Source organism: Perca fluviatilis, chromosome 2 (assembly GCF_010015445.1).
Source record: "Perca fluviatilis chromosome 2, GENO_Pfluv_1.0, whole genome shotgun sequence".
Taxonomy (NCBI): domain Eukaryota; kingdom Metazoa; phylum Chordata; class Actinopteri; order Perciformes; family Percidae; genus Perca; species Perca fluviatilis.
This window is the reverse complement of record NC_053113.1, coordinates 152,555-175,992: the sequence shown is the minus strand read 5'-3', so window position 1 is coordinate 175,992 and position 23,438 is coordinate 152,555. Positions and strand designations below refer to the sequence as shown.

At 41.5% G+C, this 23,438-nt stretch overlaps 1 protein-coding gene across 1 annotated transcript; it reads right to left on the bottom strand.

Annotated features, from left to right (window-relative positions):
- Nucleotides 1-843: 843 nt before the first annotated feature.
- Nucleotides 844-17,401, bottom strand: LOC120553352 (cytochrome c oxidase subunit 7A2, mitochondrial). Its single transcript, XM_039791684.1, has 4 exons — nt 17,252-17,401; nt 4,017-4,103; nt 2,057-2,141; nt 844-1,066 (listed from the first exon to the last, which is right to left on the bottom strand). The coding sequence occupies exons 1-4, from the start codon at nt 17,264-17,266 to the stop codon at nt 1,008-1,010; spliced, it is 246 nt and encodes an 81-aa protein (XP_039647618.1). The 5' UTR covers nt 17,267-17,401; the 3' UTR covers nt 844-1,007.
- Between the last annotated feature and the right edge of the window lie 6,037 nt (nt 17,402-23,438).

Genomic DNA, 23,438 nt, shown 5'->3' with positions numbered 1-23,438 from the left:
AAGTTTGATTTTGGTTTCATCTGACCAAAGCACCTTCTTCCATGTTTGGTGTGTCTCCCAGGTGGCTTTTGGCAAACTTTAAACGACACTTTTTATGGATATCTTTAAGAAATGGCTTTCTTCTTGCCAGATTTGTAGTGGTCTGATACTCCTTCCATTTCAATATTATCGCTTGCACAGTGCTCCTTGGGATGTTCAAAGCTTGGGAAATCTTTTTGTATCCAAACCGGCTATAAACTTCTCCACAACAGTATCTCGGACCTGCCTGGTGTGTTCCTTGTTCTTCATGATGCTCTCGCGCTTTACACGGGACCTCTGAGACTATCACAGAGCAGGTGCATTTATACGGAGACTTGATTACACACAGCTGGATTCTATTTATCATCATTAGTCATTTAGGTCAACATTGGATCATTCAGAGATCCTCACTGAACTTCTGGAGAGATTTGCTGCACTGAAAGTAAAGGGGCTGAATAATTTTGCACGCCCACTTTTTCAGTTTTTTATTTGTTAAAAAAGTTTGAAATAGCCAATGAATTTCGTTCCACTTCATAATTGGGACCCACTTGTTGTTGATTCTTCACAAAAGATTACAGTTTTATATCTTTATGTTTGAGGCCTGAAATGTGGCCAAAGGTCGAAACGTTCAAGGGGCCGAATACTTTCGCGAAGGCACTGTACATCCACCAATGTGTCCCTGAGCAAGATGCTTAATCTGTAGTTGCTTCAGACCTCTGATATACAGCAATTGTAAGTTGCTTTGGTTAAAAGTGTCAGCTAAATGACATGTAATGTAACTTCAGCCAGAAACTACAGACACAAAAAATGAAAACTCTGCACATGTTGAGTTTAAACTTTTCTTCACACTTTTTTACATATTAATCGTTGCCATGTTGAAAGCAGGACAACTTGTGATTACATCCGATCAGAGAATTGTACACAACAAACATTAGTGTTAGACGGAGGCGAGCATTGCTCTCCACGCAATAGACGGAGCCCGTTCTTCGCTACGCTTTCTTCTGTGGCATTGAGGCAACGAGCAGCCAGTACAGAGAGTAGCAGGTTCCTGTAAAGAAGACAAACACACGCATAATGTAGCGGACTTAATGTTGATCACTTGCCTTCACTGTGTATTGATTTTTAATATACATTATATTCATTAGTTTATTTTTATACTGTTGATTGTCTCGTTTTAAAGCAACACGCCGACTTATTGGGACTTTGTCTTATTCACCGTATCCCCCAGAGTTAGATAAGTCCATACGCACCCTTCTCATCTCCATGCGTGCTGTTACTCTGTCTGACACCCCACTGCTAGCCTAGCTTAGCACAGATCCTGGAGGTAACCGGCTCCATCTAGCCTACTGCTCCCAATAAGTGACAAAATAACGCCAACATGTTCCTATTTACATGTTACAAACAAACCGGGAACTATATTCTCAGTAGGCGAAGCACTGCTACTCTCTGCTACTTGGGCGGAGTGATTTGCTCGCAGCACCTGAGAAGCCCCGTGGTGAGGAGCAGAGAGTGCAACAATGGTTTTCAGGTGTTTTCAAGTAGCAGTGCTTCGCCTTCTGAGAATATAGTTCCCAGTTTGTATACAGTTAGAAGATGGCTGTGTCTCATGTGACCTTGTTATTTGTACACGCTGTGACTATACAAATCACAACATGTAAACAAGAACATGTTGGCGTTATTTTGTCACCTTTTTTTTTTTAAAGATTTTTTTTGGGCAGTTTAGGACTTTATTTCCACAGAACAGATGAAGATTTGAAAGGCGAAAGAGAGAGGGGCGAATGACGTGTAGCAAAGGGCCGCAGATCGGAGTCGAACCAGCGGCCGCTGCGTCAAGAAGTAAACCCTCTATAGATATGTGTGCCTGCTCTACCAACTGAGCTAACCCGGCGACTTAAGTGTCAGCTTTGAGAATGTTGCAGACCAGCACATTTCAAGTAGTTGCAGGTTTCAGCTGTCTGCTTGCGAAATCTTTTGATTCTGAACTGGACTTGAGAAGAATGTCTTTCAGACCAAACTGGTGAATTTCTTCGCAGGTTACCTCCGAGAGTTAGCGTCATGGTCGCCCGGTAGAGCACGACGTCCAAGGTTCCTCCCTTGATGTGGACCGGCAACCCGTTGTCCTCCTGTAACCGTGGAAACAGGACAGGGTTAAAACGGTATGTGCTAATGTGTTAGCATGATATCACTCAGCACAGTAAGGAGCTTTAGGGAGACGAGTCTCCAGGGTCCAGCTATCATTGGATAATCAGTCATTCATTTATAATATTTTTTATTTATATAATTTATAATTAGAAAATAAAAAAAAATTAAAATGTTTCAAAAGGAAAAAACTGATCCTGGTGTCAGGATCAGAAAACGAAAAAATCTCCGAAAAAAACATCCCGTGTTTTTGTTTTTGGCAATTCCTTTCATCGTTGTTCGTTTTGGAATGAAAAAGTCTGTTGTTTGAAAGGGAGCGTGCCTATGTTCCCACATTTCTAAGATTTTTTCTCACATTTCCTTTTTCATAAATTTGTATCAGATTTTATTGATTTTATTTACTTAAACCCAACTGTCCCGTTCTTCTTTACCTAAACCCAACTGTCCCGTTCTTCTTTACCTAAACCCAACTGTCTCGTTCTTCTTTACCTAAACCCAACTGTCCCGTTCTTCTTTTCCTAAACCCAACTGTCCCGTTCTTCTTTATCTAAACCCAACTGTCTCGTTCTTCTTTACCTAAACCCAACTGTCCCGTTCTTCTTTACCTAGACCCAACTGTCTCGTTCTTCTTTATCTAAACCCAACTGTCCCGTTCTTCTTTATCTAAATCCAACTGTCCCGTTATTATTCTTTACCTAAACCCAACTGTCCCGTTCTTCTTTATCTAAATCCAACTGTCCCGTTATTATTCTTTACCTAAACCCAACTGTCCGTTCTTCTTTACCTAAACCCAACTGTCCTGTTCTTCTTTACCTAAACCCAACTGTCCCGTTCTTCTTTACCTAAACCCAACTGTCCTGTTCTTCTTTATCTAAATCCAACTGTCCCGTTATTATTCTTTACCTAAACCCAACTGTCCCTTTGTTCTTTATCTAAACCCAACTATCCGTTCTTCTTTACCCAAACCCAACTGTCCTGTTCTTTTTTACCTAAACCCAACTGTCCGCGTTTTTTTTTACCTAAACCCAACTGTCCCGTTCTTCTTTACCTAAACCCAACTGTCCCATTCTTCTTTACCTAAACCCAACTGTCCCGTTCTTCTTTATCCAAACCCAACTGTCCTGTTCTTCTTTACCTAAACCCAAGTGTCCTGTTCTTCTTTACCTAAACCCAACTGTCTCGTTCTTCTTTTCCTAAACCCAACTGTCCTGTTCTTCTTTACCTAAACCCAACTGTCCCTCTCTTCTTTACCTAAACCCAACTGTCCCGTTCTTCTTTACCTAAACCCAACTGTCCCGTTCTTCTTTACCTAAACCCAACTGTCCCATTCTTCTTTATCTAAACCCAAATGTCCCGTTCTTCTTTACCTAAACCCAACTGTCCCGTTCTTCTTTACCTAAACCCAACTGTCCCATTCTTCTTTATCTAAACCCAAATGTCCCATTCTTCTTTACCTAAACCCAACTGTCCCATTCTTGTCCCATGTGTCATGTAAACGTACCTTTCATAAGCCCACCAACGATCTTTTCCTAAACCTAACTGCGTCAAACGTGACACCAATAGTCCCGACCCAGCACATTTAGATAAAGTGGGTTTAGATCTGACGCTAAAGGAGACATTTAGCATCAATAACAAAAGCATTTTTGCGAGTTGGGAGTGACAATGTGTTGGACCCTCCATCAGGAAGTGAGGAAACACCAACAACATTATAAACTGTTTTTCTTCAGAAAAGCCTGTGTGTGTTTTCAGTGGAATTAGGGTGTCTCACAGATTCACATCTCAACAATATTGAGGAGGTTTTAAATGAAATCTGCTGTGAATATTCATCATCCGTCTTGAGTTCTCTATGACTGTGTTACCTGGAAGAGTTTCTGGGCCTCGGGGACTTTGTTCTTTAGCTGTCTGGCAGAGCTGCTGAAGGCACGGCTGGCCAGAACTGGAACCTTCTGGAAATTACAAAGAAATATGAATCTTAAGTTTGGAAGAGTGCCTGCATGAAGTGCAGTTACAAGACAGAGAAGCAGTTTAAATGCCTCCCAAAACTCTAAGGAATTCTCTGTATAGTAATATATAGTTTCCAGTCTCCTGTTTGTGTTCAGTGGAGACTTTAAAGCCATAATGTTAAAATGCACTTCCCCCGCTCACATCTATTCCCCGAAATATTCCACCAGGTTTCCATGTCTTCTGTCAACAGGATTAACAACATGATGATTTTCTAGACATCCAACTTCCAGCTCTTCCTCTGCAGCTACACTGGAATTGAGCGCTAACCGTGTCATCATGCCTAGTGATAGATTTCCTGTAAAGACTGAAAACAGCGCCAGCAGTATAGAGAGCGAAGTCACGCCTTCTACTTCCGGTCCATGGGACCTATCTTTCAAAAAATATGAACGAGGGTCAATGGAGAGATAATAATTATTTGTTGATCCCGTTTGAATTGAGCCATGGATTACAAATATGATGTTCGTCAATTTAAAACATTATTTTTCAACCGAAGAAAGTCTCCGTTTATTGTTAAACTGTTGAAGTATCAGACTGTGAAAATACGTAATTATTAAGACTACAAACTTCATGGATGACGTCCCGCTGAAGCTCCGATGTCTGTGTGTATCGTGCACGAGATGTAACATTACTCTAATGAGCCGAGGATCTCGCTTGTTCTTTTGATTCTCTGCTGAAAACCCTTGACTGGATAAAACACAGCAGTTGAAATAACGTTACAGGTGTTGTGGAACAGAGCTAAGCTAGCTAGCTAGCGAAAGCAAACCAAGCATCAAGATAGGTGAGGTAGATTGTGTGAAACGGGAGATGTAGTCCACTGGGAGATGTAGTCCACTGAGCGGTTCCACACAAAACTAAGTGGTACTACGACAAACCTACGGGTAACTGAGACTTTCTTTTAAATAATCTTTTAAATTGACCGAACATCATATTTGTAATCTGCGGGCTCAATTCAAACGCGGATAAAAAAATAATTTGCCTCTCCCCGTTCACTACTGTTCATATTTTTTCTGACTTAAGGTCCCATGATGAGGTCCACCGGAAGGGCGGGACTTCGCTCTCTATAGGTAAATGCTAGGAGCGCCCGGTAGTGTAACTTTGTCAAAAAAAAGGTAAATATAATAATCAAAAATACTGAAAAATACGACGGAGCATTAGCATTAAGAAAATTAATTAATTAATTTAATTAATTTTTTCATTTTGCATTTTGAGAATAAAGTCGAAATTTCGAGGATAAAGTCAACATAACAAGAATAAAGTTGAAATAGTTTTTTGAAAATAAAACTTGATATTTCAAGAATTAAGTCAGACTTTTGAGAATAAACCAAACTAGCTTTACCTATAGTCTGCTACAAAATGCCTTGTGAAGGTCTATATGAACTCGTGAAATTCGGTTTTAATAACAAGGAAATACTCTTCTCTTCTCTTTTAGCGCATGAACACAGTATGGTGATAAGTATTAGGACTTTGAAGAGATTGTGCCGAGCGGGTGATAATTGTGTCCGTTCAGAAGGAGAAACCACACAAACTTGGAAGAGGTGGCTGTATTCCTGCAAACTGAAATAGCTTGTAGGCTAATGCAGTGGTTCCCAACCTCTTTTCCTTGGCACTCCCCCTACTCATGTCTAAGAAAATCTGAGCCTGAAATTGAAACTGAAATTGAGGAAACTCTCGAGATAGAGTTATCAGCACTTTTACGTTTCTCTGCCATGTTTCATTTATAAAATAGTGATGCCGTGGCGGCAGGAAAAACGAGGATGATAGCAGCTAGCAGCTAACAGCTAGCAGCTAACAGCTAACAGCTAGCAGCTAACAGCTAACAGCTAGCAGCTAGCAGCTAGCAGCTGACCTGATGACAGCAAGGGTCCTAGGTTAAGAGGTCCCGGAGGTTTGGCCTACAAAGTAGCCTGCCAACAATTTTAAGTGAGAACAAAAATATTTTTTTTTTCATACAGACTTTTGTATACTTTTGTAAACGCATGGACTCCACAGCGAGACAGGTGAAGGACGAAGGGAAAGCGATCGCCGAGACTTGTATCATTTCTGCTTTTTCCAGACCGGAGGAGACCGCTGGGGGCTGACAGCTGTCACACTGGTTACCATGGTTATATATACTGTATATATATATATAGCTCTATGTTTCTTAAGTTTGACCTTTTTAATACTCTGATATGAAAGTGATTCTCTCTCTTCTCCTTTTTTTGATCACAAGAAAAGACATCATCAGGAGCCAAACTGCAATTAGTCTGACACTTATACAGTCATATATCATCATCATTATAAAACTTTTAAACTCTCACTGTGAAAGAAGTTGGAGACCAACGCGACTTTTCTCATAGCTTTGTGGGAGTTTTGCATGTTTTTATGGGTTTGGCACCATTATTTTCACATTGAGAATATAATGAATTGCATTGTTAAAATGATCTACAGCTAGAAACACAGTTATCTGGTGATGTAATCCTAACTGGGCAGCTCTTAATGCAAGTGTGAATAATGTTTGAACTGGGTCTGCTACATCAAGAACGAAAATATATAGTTTTTTTTAAATTGTTCTAACTTAAAGGTCCAGTGTGTAACATGTTTAGTTGTTCATTCTCAAAATCTGTGTTGCCCGTGTTCACCAACTTGTCCTTTTTCATCAATATTTACCACCACCATCAATTCCAAGTATTCCTATTGGGTGGAAATTTTACATTTGCGTTTGCATGATGCATAATGTCTTTGTCATGCATCATGCATCATGCATCATGCATTTTGCATCATGCATCATGCATCATGCATTTTTGTTTGGTTTTGTTTGGTTTTGTTTGGTTTTGTTTGGTTTTGTTTGGTCTTTGGTTGTTTGTTTTTTCTATGTCACTACTATGTGTACCTTTTAATGTAAAGTAGTGAATGAGCACTGTATGACTGCTGGTTGTCTTTGTTAGTCTTATGTTACCTGCCTAGGGACTGCAGATGGAAAGTAGTTATTTTAACTAATTCTGGCATATTTACATGGTGTTTTTATACAACTATGTTCATAAATATGCATGGTCCCTATCAAATAAATGAATAAATAAATAAATAAAAATGAACTGGGGTAGACGCTCCATATTCATGCTCCATCTTGATATACGTTAGCCGGTAAGGGACATACAGGACCTACTGCTCCACCTTTCACGTTTTCGCTGTCACATGATAAACTCACAGCTGCTGCTAATGCTGCTAACGAGTATCGTAGCTTCCAGGCCCCCCGGCAAGTTTGAAGAAGGAAACATGGAGGACCACACATATTCAAAATCCACATTTGAGAAACAGGAGTCTTCTTCTTCTTCGCCCAGGAAGCTACAGCTACGGCTACCGTAGCTGTGATACTTTGAACTGCGTGGCGCGAGAGAGTTGATTGCGATATATGATCTCAACACTGGCCCTTTAAGTGGATGACTCATGGTGGAGTCCATACCCCAGCTACAATAGTCTCGCATTACCAGATCTATCTCCACAGCCCTGTGGAGTAAGGTCTGGCCACACCACAGATGCATTCTGGGATATAAGGGGAAAAAAAACTCTGGGTTGTTTGCATTTCTTTAAACTAATCCCAATCGTCTTAAGTGTCTTTCCAACATTATGGAAAGTATTCCTACCAAGATAGACCTTTATATATTAAGACTAAGATACTTTTTTTGAACAAGAAACACAGCTAATCCCACCAGACTCCATTTAAATAAACCGCAATTGTACCATCATAAAACACACTTCATTCAAAGTCCACAGAAACTAAATAAAACTATGAAAAGCCATTTTGGGTCATCTGGTTTGGTTGAAATAAACACATAGTTTACCGATTTACATGTGGAAATATTCTGGCTCTATAAATGCTAAAAGTGTAGATTATTTAAATGGAGTCTGGTGAATTTAACCAGACTGATCTCATGAAGTGGCGTATGTATGACACGCCAATTCGTATGCCATTATTGGCGTGTTATCAAGACGCATAGTCACTTTTTAGCATGTTTATCAACGCCGTTTGGCCTCCATTGACTTACATTATTGCGATTGCGTGTGAATTGACGCCGTAGCGAGTAGTATGAAAGGGCGAAAACCCAACCGTCACTTTCTTCTTTTAGTATATCCAATCCCGTTGTAGTGGCTATTCAGCTTCAAAATTATAGCCACTTTCCCAGCAATAGAAGAGCGGTTTTAACGCACCTTTGTTCCTCTGTTGTTGATCCAGGCATGTGGTCGTTGTAGAAAATATCCTACCTATAGAAATAAATCTTTATCATCCTACCAAAACGTTGTAGGCTAATGTGAATCATGCGTGTGTGAATCAGGCAAAATAAAACAATACTGACTGGTTTCTTAAATTATATCAAATAAGATGAAACAGGATGACTAGATGTGTGGTTAAAAAAAAACTGTGTTTGGTCTCAACTAAAAGCTAGGACTTCCAAAAGACCCCCACACCTGTCTCCAACTTGCCTTTATCAATTATACCACACCCACAATTACCATGGTGTGGCTAATCTGCCAATCACTGGCCTAGCTGTCCATCAAAATCAGTGGATCAGAAACTATAACCAAAATATGGGAAGTCTTAAAAATAATACCTATTGCCTTTCAACATAAATAAATATGAGCAAAATCCTTTTTTTTTTTTGGCTCTTACACCCATTTTTTACACCCTTTTCCTAAACCCAACCGTGTCGTTGTTGTCCCGTGTCCCATTATTGTTTTCATAAATCCAACCGTCCTGTTCTTCTTTCCCTAAAGCCAACCGGAGCTCCAAATGCAACGTACCGTTCTAGCGGAGACATACACGGTGTAGACATACATACGGATAGCTCAAAATGCGTACAGATAACAGGCCACTTGGCTTTAGAAAGTGGCGTGTATGTTTACGCGAAGTCATGATATCACGTTGGTTTAGCAACGGAGCTCTGTTGTGACACTTAAAATTAAAAATCGGTGCACTGACTGCAGCAAAAACAACACTTTTAAGTGGAGGAAAACTGACGATACACATTTGTCCAAATAGGGTTACATTGCTGCCCAGCTGCCGGTTACAGTGTTCTCGCTCAATACTGGACCAATTTAAAAGATTTTGGATCACATTTGTCACTAAAATGTTTGCTATTAGCCAAATAAAGGAACCGATAAACTTTTAAATCTTGTTTTCTGTTTGGAAAATACATGTGGACATAGGCATATAGATTTATTTAAATTTGTTTATCCTTTATTTGATTGGTGGGAGGAAACCGGAGCACCCTGGCGTAAACCCACAGAAACACGAGAAGAATCAGAGGCCAAAACATCTCCACACAGAAATGCAGCTACTCTTCTGTTATTGTAAGTCAGATAGACTTGTTCTGTGTAGCATTAGATGGTATGTCCAACCCAGTCTCACAGCAGTTCGTGAAATGGTCACGTTATTTAATCTATTGATTTGTATAAATTTTTCGTGGTGGTCAGCACGTTTTTTTAAACTAAAGTATTTCAATGGGAAGCATGTTTCGTGATCACAGCACGACTACGATAGCGAGTAGTATGAAATGAAGAAAATCTGCGTAGGGAGGTTGGTCGGGGTGGTGGATGGGTCAAACAACACAGGACTTTCACACCGGAGACTGGGGATGGTCAAACATGGGAGAACCCTGACGAACTCCCGGCAAATTTGAGATTCAGAGAGTCTGTCTGGCCAAGAGCCCATTCAAACCCATTTTACAATGTCCCCAAAATCGAGGCACCAATCACAACCGTTGAGGCGGGCTTTACACCAATCACAACCGTTGAGGAGGGCTCTACACCAATCATCGTTGGTCTGATTGGTTGAAGGACTATCCAATTGTGTCCAGAGGCATTTGAGTGGCGTCCGTTGGTGACGCCCCTTTGGAAATGAACTGTCAATGAACCCAGACCCACTCTCAGTTACAGCTGAGAAGGGTCTGTGGGGTCAACCAGGCTAGGGATCGTCTCCCACATGTGACGTTTCCTTTCCCCGTTGTTGTTTTCCTAAACCCAACCGTCCCGTTGTTGTCTCGCGTCCGAATATATCTCATATAATATTTATATTGAATAAAGAGACCGTGGATCGTGTCCAGCGTGTGACCTTTTGTTTCCCCGTTCTTTTTTTCCCAAACCCAACCTCTGTATAGATGCTTCCCATTACGAGCTGACCACCACGGAAAAAAAAGAAAACGACATAAACGTGTCCGTGTACACAAATCAATGGATAAAAAAATGACGTGACCATTTCACGAACTGCCGTGAGACCGTGTTGGTATATCACATACCATCTACTGAATCACAAATATCAGCGTTTGGCCTCTCAAATACCTAACTTAACATATATTAGCTTTTGGCCTCTGATTCCCGAACATGAACCTGAGACGCCTCCGAGGCCTTGTATTTTCTGATCCGTCTGATCTTTTCGTCGATGTCCTTGTGGGGATCGCCTTTGCTTTCTGACTTCTCTTGGGATCCATGGGTGATGAACGTATATAAACCTTTTGCCTCCCTATCCATCCCCCACCACTTCCAGTCGATGCCATTAGCGCGGGAATCGGCTTCCCTTTCGGCGTAGCTTTTTGATCCATCGCGGCCGAATAAAGCATTCGACTCCCACCACTCCCAGTCGAGAGCAATATCGCGGGACTCGCCTTTGCTTTCAGAGTTATTCTTTGATCCATCGGCGATGACAGTGCTGTTCAACTCTTCGTCTGACTCCTCGTGTTTGTTGACGTTATCACCGTGAGAGGCTTCAGAGGTCTCGTAGGTCCTGTCGGCTGCCCATCCATCGAGGCTCATTTGAGAGCAACCTGGCTGTGGTTCATCCTCCTCACTGGTAGTCGAAAACTCCCGTTTGCTTTTGGACTCGTTGAATCCATGGGTGATCAAACCCTTCAATCTCTTCCAACGCAAACGCTTGTTCGGGAGGATTTGTCCAGCACAGACCTCTGCATGTGTTGAAAGGTCTTTCTCCCTTTCCCTAGTGTTCTCTTCAGGGACTTTGATATTTGTTTTTATCTCATTTTCTTGGAGTACGGTGTTATTCAACGGGGGTAGGTTTTCGGCCTGGAAGACAGCGTTCTTCTGACGTTCATCCTCAATGATTTTCTTTAGGCTTTTAATCTGTTTTCGGAGAGCTTGTTTGTCAAGCGCATACTTACCTTTAAGATCCTCCTTTTCTGCCTCTAGGACAGCATTCTTATTGCGTTCATCCTCTATGTTTTTGTTAAGGATTTCAAAGTTTTTTCGAAGAGCTTGATTGCTTCTCCAAACGAGTTCTAACTCGAGGTTCCTGTAGATTGCTTTCTTGTCGTCGTCTTTCTCCTCAAACTGCTGCTTGAGATCCTTGATTTTTGCCATGAATATGGAGATCTTATAACGTTGCTCGTCAATGATTTTCTTCAGACTGTCAATCTCAATTTGGTGAGCTAGTCTCATTTTCCAATCAACGACCGTCGGTTGGTTTTCGGTGATGTTTGAATGAGTGAGAGTCTCTGAGAGTGTCTTATTATCATGCTTATAGGCCTGTTTGTCTCTTTCGAGCTCCTGTAATTCTGCCTTCCCTTCCTCCAACGTATCTATGGCGCACGCGATATCCATGTTCTTTAGTTTTGTTAAGTAAAAGAAATACTTGTTGCAGACAGACGTATCTATTTAACACTGCGCGTGTGCCGTGAGTTGTGATGGTAAATCACAGATTCTTCAGAGATGAGATAAAACGTGGTGCAATGTTGAAAAGATTGTCTGACCAACAATTCCTGTCAACAACTGTGAAATGTAGCGAAATGTCAAATGTCCTTGGACATGTAGGCTAAATGTTGATTGATTGATCTTACATTAAGTCTTACGGCACTGAAAGCGTCTGACGCACGCTTTTTGAAAAAGTTTTTAAAAAAGTTTTTAAAAAACGACTAAAGAAACTGCTTTGACGCGTCTACTCCAACGTGGTTTTGATTTAAGAGCGCCCAAAACGAGAACCCAGCGCGACCGAAGCTGATTTTTTTCAGCAGCCAGACAGAGCTACTGTAGTACGCTGCGTAATGACGTGATCAGAATCTAAATGTGTATGAATTATTTGATATCCAGGCACTTTACTGCCAAAAACTGTTGTGCACGTCCGTCTCTCTGTCTCTCTTCGCCGTCTCACTGACAGACTAAAGTTAGTTAGTAGTTAGCAGGCGCGAGAGTAGCGCGATAGTGCTGCACACCACGGAGATCCCCTCTACAAACAGCCTTCTATTTATATATATGCTTTTACGGTGAAACACGAGAGCAGAGGATGTTAATGGTCGTGTGAATCGGGCTCTGAATTCGCCACGGCAGCTGAGTGTCCTAATTTTCTTTATTAAGCCTAATCCTTGTGATGGCGTAAATAAATTACTTCTTAATATCATTACAAATTTAAATAACAGGTAATATTATGACAGAAGTTTAACGCTCCCTGTCTGATATGGACCAAAGTTAAGTGCAACCACTGAAAACCTTTGCCTCAATAGCGACCTTTCTCTAAAAAATACCGCTGGTTCTGTGGTGTTGGCGTTTCGAATCCGATGCCTGCAGTGCGCCACAGAAGCATCAATGGACACGTCAATTATCGCATTCGGTGCGTTTTTTTGGACCTCAAGATCAAAGCCCTGCAGTCATCAGATAATGATGTCACACGGAATCTCACACCAACGGTAAAAAAGGGTTCCAACAGGAAGTGATGTCACGCTCTGTTGACCGTTTTTCTAAGCCCTGCCCCCCATAGTTACTGTTGCCGTGCCTGTCGGGAAGGGATGGATCCTTTAAATGAATTTCAAATAAAAACATGATTTAAGAAAAAAAAAAAATTGTGTAAATCAATGGCTTTTTTTTATGTATTATTTTTTGGCCATTTTTAAGCCTTTATTTATATAGGACAGCTGAAGACATGAAAGGAGAGAGAGAGAGAGGGAGAGAGAGTGGGAGTGACATGCAGCAAAGGGTCACAGGGCGGAGTCAAACCGGCAGCCACTGAGTTGAGGAGTAAACCTCTATATATGTGCACCTGCTCTACCAGGTGAGCTACCCAGGCACTCAGCTTCATCCGAAATTCCACACTAACATGTTATTTAGTAGCTATGTATGTCCGAAACCTTGGGATGAAACAAATTGGACGTGAATTGCATACTATTTTCGGTAAAATATTACACAAGTAAAATTTCAAGCCAAAAGGAATACTTGGAATTGACGGTGGTGGTAAAATATTCATGAAAAAGGACAAGTTTGTGAACGGGCAACACAGATTTTGAGAATGAAGAACTAAACACGCTACACACTGGGGACTTTAAAGTGAGTTACTCTGCCGGAAATATAATTTGCTTTGCCGATTGGCTTAATTTCTGCATTATATTGCATCTTGAATCCTGCGTGTGGTTTCCTACAAATGTTAAAAAAACATTTCATACTGAACACAGTATGTCCACATAGTGTTCATTTCTCAGTTGTAATGTGTGCAAAGTCTACATGTGACAAACAACATGGTCAGACTATAGCTGGTCGATAGAAGACCAAAACCCACATGACTCCACTGTGGAAATCACAGCAGGCATTTGGCACAGTTTACACACACACACACACACACTGTCTTTCCCTTCCCTGCTTCCTGATTGGTTAAAGTGTCAGGTTCAGGGGCTGTGATTGGCCGTCAGGAGTGTCACGTCCGCAGCTACCCGATGTGACCTTGGTAGACGGTTAAAAAGTCATGCAGCTTTTCTTAAAGAGACAGACTGCTGCTGCTGCACGTTGAAACTTCACGGTCAGAGGAGGAAATGACTGAGCTGAGCTGTGTCCTTCCAAAATAAAAGATCTGTCTTAAAGAAGAAGAAACAAGAAGCTGACTCTTTGAAAACACTCTCAACATAAAGTAACTTTCAGGGAGCAAACACAGGTCCAACCACAGTCAGCTTCCACACTTTTAATGAGCAAAGTCATAAACATACTGCACATATATATCTGATCCTCCAGAAAAACACGATTATGCGATTGCATAGTTCAACGCATAATCAGTCAAAGTCCGCATATTTATTTGGGGGGGCGCATTTTTTCAAATATGCCGCACTTTCGCCGCATAAATTGCCGATTTCCGCACAAAATATGCGACGCTTGCATGATGTCATAACCCCTCGCATTTTAGTTGCAAAAAAGTCCCGTAATATATCTCAGCAGAAAGTTGAAAAATGTTGAGTTTACTTCACACAAGGGCAGCCATTTCCCCCTGTTGCCATGGAAACATTATGAAGTGATGTAATTACACGATGTGAACATCATCGAAAAGCAGGATGTTGGGGGGGGGGGTCACTTTTTTTTCTCTTTTTCATCAAACCGCAGTTTTTCCAAGTTCCCGCAATTTCATCACATAAAATTGCTGGAATATCATATAGAGCATATTCCATCGCAGTTTTTCAGAAAACTTGCCGCATAATCAAGGATTTTGGCCCGCAATAATCACAAAGAAACTCCAGAATTTTTCCGGAATGACTGTATACTAGAGCTGAAGATCTTTGCCCGGGCCCAACGGGACCCGATGGGTTCGGTCTTAATTTCTATCATTTTACACGGGCTCTGGCTTGCGCTCCAGGTGGCGTGGTAAATGAGCGGTCAGGTGATGCATATTAATTAGCGTGTAAATGGATGCTGAGGAGGTGAAACGGAGGCTGGCCTCTGGAGGACTTTATTTTATTTCTTCGTTCCAACTTCCAAGTGGCCGATAGCCTCCGTTAGTCACGAATAAATCTGATATATGACAAATAAAGAAACGAGTTAAAGTGAATGAGGGGTAGGAAACATTACAAGCTTCGGTTTCATCCTGCTCCTTTTCGGACAAATTTTGAAATTAGAAATTGTAATAGTATTTTTAATATTTGTAAACACTGTATGGATATTGTTCTTTGTCCTTTGTGTGTTGCTACACACTTTTTATTTTATATGTATAGGTATGTATGTATGTATGTATATGTATGTGTGTATATATATGTGTATATATATATATATATATATATATATATATATATATATAAAAGTGTGTGTGTATGTTTGTGTAAATGTGTGTATATGTACGTGTATTTGTGTGTATACGTATGTGTATGTATTGTAGGATTTTAATCTAAAATGTGACCGATGACCGGTCTGGCCCTAAAAAGGCCAGACTTAATCTGACTCCAATTCTATGGTCACTGAAGAGTGTTCGTTTACTGGTAGATCAGAGAAATAGACTCAGGATTCAAAATAAGACTCAGGATTCGTCCAGTTAAAGTTAATAACAAGCTTTAGTGAATGATATTTGCAAAATACAATAAACTTGTGCACAAGGATCAGATTACTTCAAGATAAAACAGCCTATCGCTAAAACCCCCAGCATCTGATGCCGGCTAACCCAGGACCTTTACTTTTTATTCCCTCTCTCTGCTTCATCCGTCTAACGATATGTAACACATTGTATAAACGAATGACCTCGACTTCTCATTCCCAGCTCATAAAGACAAGCTGCTATTGTTAAATTTGAACCTCTGTGTTTTTTTAATCTCCTTCAAATTTACAGAGTTCTCCAAGAGTCAGGTCATTCCACTATACTTTGTGTCACATATCACGCGCTTACAAAACACTGACCTTGTTGCCTGTTCCCCCCTTTGATCAGAGAAGACTTTTTCATTTCAGGCATTATCTCACCCTACTTTTGTAATGTCAAATCATTGTAGAACCAGATGGCCTCTCAAAACCCAGGGAAACGAGACAACAAGGTCAAAATCAGGAACTCTACAATCCTGTTAGCTTACTCTCACAAATATATTCTAACAGTATGCATGTGTGTATATGTATATATGGGTACATACTGTATGCGTATATGTATTTTTTTAGTTTTGTTCAAAATAAAAATAAATGAAATGAAATGAAATGAAAATAAATGATGTTAAAAAATGTATAAATTACTAATTCTTGACATAAGGCAAAAGAGCTGTGTGTGTGTGTGTGTGTGTGTGTGTGTGTGTGTGTGTGTGTGTGTGTGTGTGTGTGTGTGTGTGTGTGTGTGTGTGTGTGTGTGCGTGCGCACATTTTAATAATGTCGCCCTGTAAATGGGTTCGGGCTTTTAAAAAGCTGTCAATCAAAATGTAGCCTACTTGTCGGGCCCGAACTTTTAAGGCCCGATTACAACTCTGTCCTATACACGCTAAAACTACTGTTTATTTCAATGGAGTCTGGTGGAGTTTGGTGATGTTGATTTCGGGGCTTTTCCATGTTAAACTAAAAGGATCTTACTCTTTAACAGAAAGGTCTATCTCTGTAGGGATCCTTCCCATAATGTTGTCAGACACTTAGAATAATAATCTGAGTCTTTCAGCGGCAAAAACAGAACTTTTAGTGGACGCAAAGTGAACATTTGTCTTACAGGGTTGCATTGCATCTCGGTTCACTGCCGGGTTGCAGCTTTCTCGCTCAATACTTGACCAACTTCACATATTTTTGTTCACATTTAGCCACGTAGACACCAACGCATGCAAAAGCTTGTCATAGGATTTCAGATGTAACATGTTCATCTGAAGTAAAGTATAATTACTTAAGTGCAGTATTTTGTGTAATAAAGCCTATACTTTCCCTCCAACAATGATCAACAGACAGGTATAATATTGTATTTGTCATATTTGTATTTGTGAATACCGTGCTGCAGGCTCAACAAGTTGCTGTGTGTGTCGGGTGTGTGTACGTGCGGAGCTGCATCAGGACTCGGCGATAACAGGTGAAGACAGACAGTCATGTGAGGCGATCCTGCAGCCAGTGTGTGTATATATAGTTCACATGTTTATCTCGTATGACACCAACAGACACACACACGCACACACTATAGAGTAAAATACAGCTTCTGAGAGGCCGACACAGTGAAAGTGCTACACTTCTGTCCTACCAAGTACAAAGTTCAGGCCTTATCTCCCTTTTCTTCCTGCACAAACACACACTTTGTTCTATCTTTTCTCCTGCTGATCTCGTCTTTTAGTGACCGACCTGATGCCAGGAGCTCGACGCAAGACCGACACAAACAGAGAAAGAGAAAAGAGAGGAAAAGTTTGAAAGAAAATGCAGTAGTTTTACCAGGAGGTGGTTCATGTCTGTGGCTGTGTTGTGTTTCGTGCTCCGCTGCCTCGCTTGCTTCACCCTGACAAGGACACGTGCGCACGCAACACACACACACACACAGACGTACACACACACACACAGACGTACAGTATCAGTGTTTTTGAATGTCTGCCAAACTACGATATGCTGCAGAGGCCAAACTGTGTGCGCTTGGCAACACAGGAAACAAGCCTAGTTATTGTTATTAAGCTGTTAATGTGATTTATTAGTGTCCTGAGCAGCACCGTGTTACATGCACATTTTATTTTGATGTGTTTTTAGGGTGGACTAACTGCAGGTCAGTCTGAAATGATTAAAGACCCAACAGTCTGGATCGTTTCCAGTTTCTTAAATTGTGAGAGGAGACCGAAAGAAAGAAAGAAAGAAAGAAAGAAAGAAAGAAAGAAAGAAAGAAAGAAAGAAAGAAAGAAAGAAAGAAAGAAAGCAGGGACAAAGAAAAACAGAGATACAGAAAGAAAGAAACAGAAAGAAAGAAAGTAAAGAGACAGAAAGAAAGAGACAGAAAGGAAGAGACAGAAAGAAAGGAAAGAGACAGAGACAGAAAGAAAGAAACAGAAAGAAAGGAAAGAGACAGAAAGAAAGAGACAGAAAGAAAGGTAAGAGACAGAAATATAGAGACAGAAAGAAAGAGACATAAAGAAAGAAACAGAAATAAAGAGAAATAAACAGACCCCGAGCAGCTGGGCGAGTGGGTGACTTTCCGAGGGATGGCGTTAGATCTAGACCTGGGAGTGCACATGATGACGGTCGCTCTAAACCGGAGCATCTTCGCCTCTCTAACAGTTTCTCCCTACTCAGTGATACACCCGCTGAGAAGCCAGTTCTGGTTATTGGGAGCTCTATACTGCGACATGTGAAGCCAGCGGCCCCAGCGGCTGCAGTCATATGTGTCCCCGGGGCCAGAGAAAAGCTGCTGGCTAAAAAGAACCGTAAATACAGTAAGATCATACTTCACGTAGGGGGTAGGGAGAGTGGGGACAGTTGCAACGTGTGGCAGTTGCAACATTGCTGATTTCTCCAATCAGGAATGAGCTAGAGTCATGAAACTCCTAATGCACATGCTCAGTAGGCCCCCTCCATCTTTCTGGAAGTTAACAGCCACATGCCATTGTTCCTTACGGGAGAACTGAAATTCAAGTTGAAAAAGTAACTTTTTTTAAGACCAGATTTTTTGTCATACTGTCTAAACTGTTTAAGTATTGATCTTTATCGTTATATAGTTTGAATGTGCAGTTTCTTAGCTCGTAACAGAATTAGGTACCATGTGTTAAAGCTAATGTGTTTTAGGCTAGCATTGCTAGTTTTAAGATGGCTGCCAGGGGGTGGGACAGTTGCAACGCATTGTTGCAACTGTCCCCCTATGCAACTGTCCACACATGGTGTTGCAACTGTCCCTCATGACAACAATAATGACAATTAGATAAAATTGATATAAAAGGCAATTCAGTGGTTTGATAACTCTAGTCTCAAATAAGCTGAAAAAATATTTGAATAATTATGACGAAGTATGAGTTTTATTACATCTAAATGACTGTTGCAACTGCCCCTCGGTACTGTTGCAACATTTTTCAAGGTCCATTTAAGTACAAATTACTTTCATATTATCATATGTACACATGTTGCAGCAGTATGGGCAAGTAGGTGACATATATGGGTTTAATATATAATTCTTTTTGTCTTTCTAATACAAACGGTTGCTGAGAAACTGAAGGAAATGTAAAAAATGTTCAACCGCCCCCCTAATGGTCGTAAATCGGAGATCACTAAAATTAATGTTGAGTCACTTTGTGCAAAGACAATGTCGGACTCAGTAGTGTTCTCTGGACCCCTACCAAGCCTGACCAGCGATGAAATGTACAGCCGTACGTCATCCTTCCACCGCTGGTTGTCGGGGTGGTGCCCGGCTAATGATGTGGGCTATGTGAATAACTGGAGGGCGTTCTGGGGACAGCCTGGTCTGATTAGGAGAGACGGCATTCATCCCACCTGGGACGGAGCCGCTCTCATATCAAAAAATCTGACCGAGTCTATTATCGGTCATAAACCATGACAACCCAAGTTTGATATTAGTAATCAGAGGTGCAGTGCAATGCGCCCCTCTGTGCTTCCGTTGGAGTAGTCGCCCACTCATAGTCTAATAAGCACGGTGTCTGTCCCCCGGCTCAGATCGGTTAAATCAAAGGTAAACAAAAGATGCGCTATACTTAACAACCTAATTGGAATTAAAACGACTGCAACGATAGAACAAAACAGGAAAATTAGATGTGGACTATTAAATATTAGATCTCTGTCTTCTAAAGCAGTTTTGGTAAACGATTTGATATCAGATAATAAAATTGATTTATTTTGTCTTACTGAAACCTGGCTGGGCCATGAAGAATATGTTAGTCTAAATGAAGCCCCTCCTCCCAGCCATATTAATACTCAAATTTCTAGAGGCTCAGGCCGAGGAGGGGGAGTTGCAGCCATCTTTGATTCAAGCCTGTTAATTAATCCTAAACTAAACTAAATTATAACTCGTTTGAAAGTCTTGTTCTTAATCTTCAACATCCAAAATGGAAAACATTACAGCCAATTATATTCGTTGTTATTTACAGGGCTCCAGGTCCGTATTCTGAATTTTTATCTGAATTCTCAGAGTTTTTATCATGTTTAGTCCTTAAAGTACTTATTGTAGGTGATTTTAATATCCATTTGGACGTTGACAATGACAGCCTTAGTACTGCTTTCAACTCATTATTGGATTCAATCGGTTTCAGTCAGAGTGTGCACAGGGCGACGCACTGTTTTAACCACACCCTCGACCTTGTGCTGGCATACGGTATTGAAATTGAGGATTTAATAATATTTCCGCAGAATTCGGTATTATCAGATCATTCTTTAATTACTTTCGAATTCTTACTACCTGACTATACTAAATTAGATAAAAACGTCTACACTAGATGCCTATCTGACAGTGCTATAGCTAAATGTAAGGAAGATATTCCAACAGCATTCGACTCTATGTCATGCCTTAACATAACAGAGAACCTTTATGTTAACCTTAGTCCCTCTCAAATTGATACATTTGTAGACGGTGCTACGACCTGCCTACGGACGACCTTAGACTCTGTTGCACCCCTCAAAAAGAAGATGATGAAGAAAAGGAAACTAGCACCTTGGTATAACTCCAAAACTCGCAAATTAAAACAAATCTCGCGAAACCTCGAAAGTAAATGGCGCTCCACCAAAGTGGAAGAATCCCGTTTGGATTGGCAAGAAAGTCTCAAAACCTATAGGAAGGCCCTAAGAAAAGCCAGATCAGACTATTACTCATCACTAATAGAAGAAAATAAGAACAACACAAGGTTTCTTTTCAGCACTGTAGCCAGGCTGACAGATAGTCACAGCTCTACTGAGCCATCTATTCCTCTGGCTCTGAGTAGTGATGACTTCATGAGCTTCTTTAATGATAAAATTATAGCAATTAGAGATAAAATCCATCACCTCTTGCCCACGGCTTCTAACGGTTCACCTTTAAATGCAGGACATATTTTTAGATTGCTTTTATCCTATAGACCTTCAACAATTAATGGTAAAGGTATCTTCAGCTAAGCCATCTACCTGTCTCTTAGACCCCATCCCAACGAGGCTACTCAAAGAAGCATTACCTGTGGTTAACACCTCATTACTAGATATGATCAATATGTCTCTATTAACAGGTTATGTACCACAGTCATTTAAAGTAGCTGTGATAAAACCTCTTCTGAAAAAACTAACCCTCGATCCTGAGGTCTTAGCAAACTATAGACCTATATCTAACCTTCCCTTTTTATCCAAGATCCTTGAGAAGGTAGTTGCTAATCAGTTATGTGATTTTCTACATAGCAATAGTTTATTTGATGACTTTCAATCAGGATTTAAAATGCATCATAGCACAGAGACAGCACTGGTGAAAATTACTAACGACCTTCTAACTGCTACAGACAGAGGACTTTAATTAACTTTAGTGCTGCATTCGACACTATTGACCATACCATCCTGTTACAGAGACTGGAACACTTAGTCGGCATTAAAGGAATCGCTCTAAGCTGGTTTAAGTCCTATTTCTCTGAGCGATCCCAATTTGTTAACATTAACGATAAACCCTCCAAGCACGCTAAAGTTAGCCATGGCGTTCCTCAAGGCTCAGTGCTTGGACCAATTCTATTTTCCTTATATATGCTTCCTCTAGGTAATATTATTAGGAAACACTCAATTAACTTTCACTGTTACGCAGACGACACCCAATTATATCTGTCAATTAAGCCAGACGAAAGTGGTCAGTTAACTAAACTTCAAGTGTGTATTAAAGATATAAAATCCTGGATGACCCACAATTTTCTGATGTTAAACCCTAACAAAACTGAAGTTATTGTGATGGGACCAACGCACCTCCGAACTTCATTATTTAAAGATATAGCTACTCTGGATGGTATTGCCCTGGCCTCCAGCACTACTGTCAGAAATTTAGGAGTTATTTTCGATCAGGATATATCCTTCAACGCCCACTTAAAAGAAACCTCAAGAACAGCCTTTTTCCATCTTCGTAACATTGCCAAAATTAGGAATATCCTGTCTCAAAACGATGCTGAAAAACTAGTCCATGCATTCGTTACGTCCAGGCTGGACTATTGTAATTCCCTACTATCAGGTTGCTCAAATAAGTCCCTTAAGATTCTCCAGCTGATCCAGAATGCTGCAGCGCGTGTTCTGACGAGAACTAAGAGAAGAGATCATATTTCTCCTGTATTGGCTTCTCTGCACTGGCTTCCTGTGAAATCTAGGATCGAATTTAAAATCCTCCTCCTGACCTACAAAGCTCTAAATGGTCAAGCAGCATCATACCTAGAAGAGCTCTTAGTACCTTATTGTCCTAGTAGAGCACTACGCTCCCAGAATGCAGACCTACTTGTGGTTCCTAGAGTCTCTAAAAGTAGACTGGGGGCCAGAGCCTTCAGCTACCAGGCTCCTTTCCTGTGGAACCAGCTCCCAATCTGGGTTCGAGGGGCAGACACCATCACCACATTTAAGAGTAAACTGAAAACCCTCCTCTTTGATAAAGCTTATAGTTAGGGAGTGAGGAGTTGCAGCATCCACCTAACCCGGCCCACCTGCTTCTCTTCGTAGTCATCAGTTTTATTTATCATATAATCAATAATATAGCGAGAGTAGAGGGAGGCAGGCCAGTACAGCCCAATCCGGTTGGGGAGAGTTCCAGCCCGACCAGGCACCTCTCTTTAACCTGCCTCTCTTAGTTATGCTATTACATTTCTAGACTGCCGGGGAAGTTCCTTCCTTCCTACGACACACTGAGCTGCTCTCTCATCTCTACTTGTTTCCTTTTGTATGCATACTGTCCCAGAAATGCTTGTTAATAACCTACATCCTTATGTTTCTTCTTCTTCTCTTTCTTCTCTGCAATTCCCGGCCGCGTCCTGCTGCGTCCTGCCGCGTCCTGCCGCGTCCAGCCGCGTCCTGCTGCGTCCAGCCGCGTCCTGCTGCATCCTGCTGCGTCCTGCTGCGTCCTGCTGCATCCTGCTGCGTCCTGCTGCGTCCTGCTGCGTCCTGCTGCGTCCTGCTGCATCCTGCTGCGTCCTGCTGCATCCTGCTGCGTCCTGCTGCGTCCTGCTGTGTCCTGCTGCGTCCTGCTGCGTCCTGCTGCATCCTGCTGCGTCCTGCTGCATCCTGCTGCATCCTGCTGCATCCTGCTGCGTCCTGCTGCGTCCTGCTGCGTCCTGCTGCATCCTGCTGCATCCTGCTGTGTCCTGCTGCGTCCTGCTGCGTCCTGCTGCGTCCTGCTGCATCCTGCTGCATCCTGCTGCATCCTGCTGCGTCCTGCTGCATCCTGCTGCGTCCTGCTGCGTCCTGCCATGTCCACCCATGCTCTGCAACACCACGTTACATCCCTCAACGCCCTGCTGTGATGTTCATATGCACAGAGTAGTCAGGATCCGGTATAGGAGACTGCACTACTCAGTATGACACGAGGTGCCCTGCTATGACATGAACTTCCACGATGACCTTCGAAGTCACTGTTCCATTATCTTTAACGTGACTATTATTTGCCACTGTTCATCACACCCCCAACCGGCCTGTCAGACACCGCCTACCAAGAGTCTGG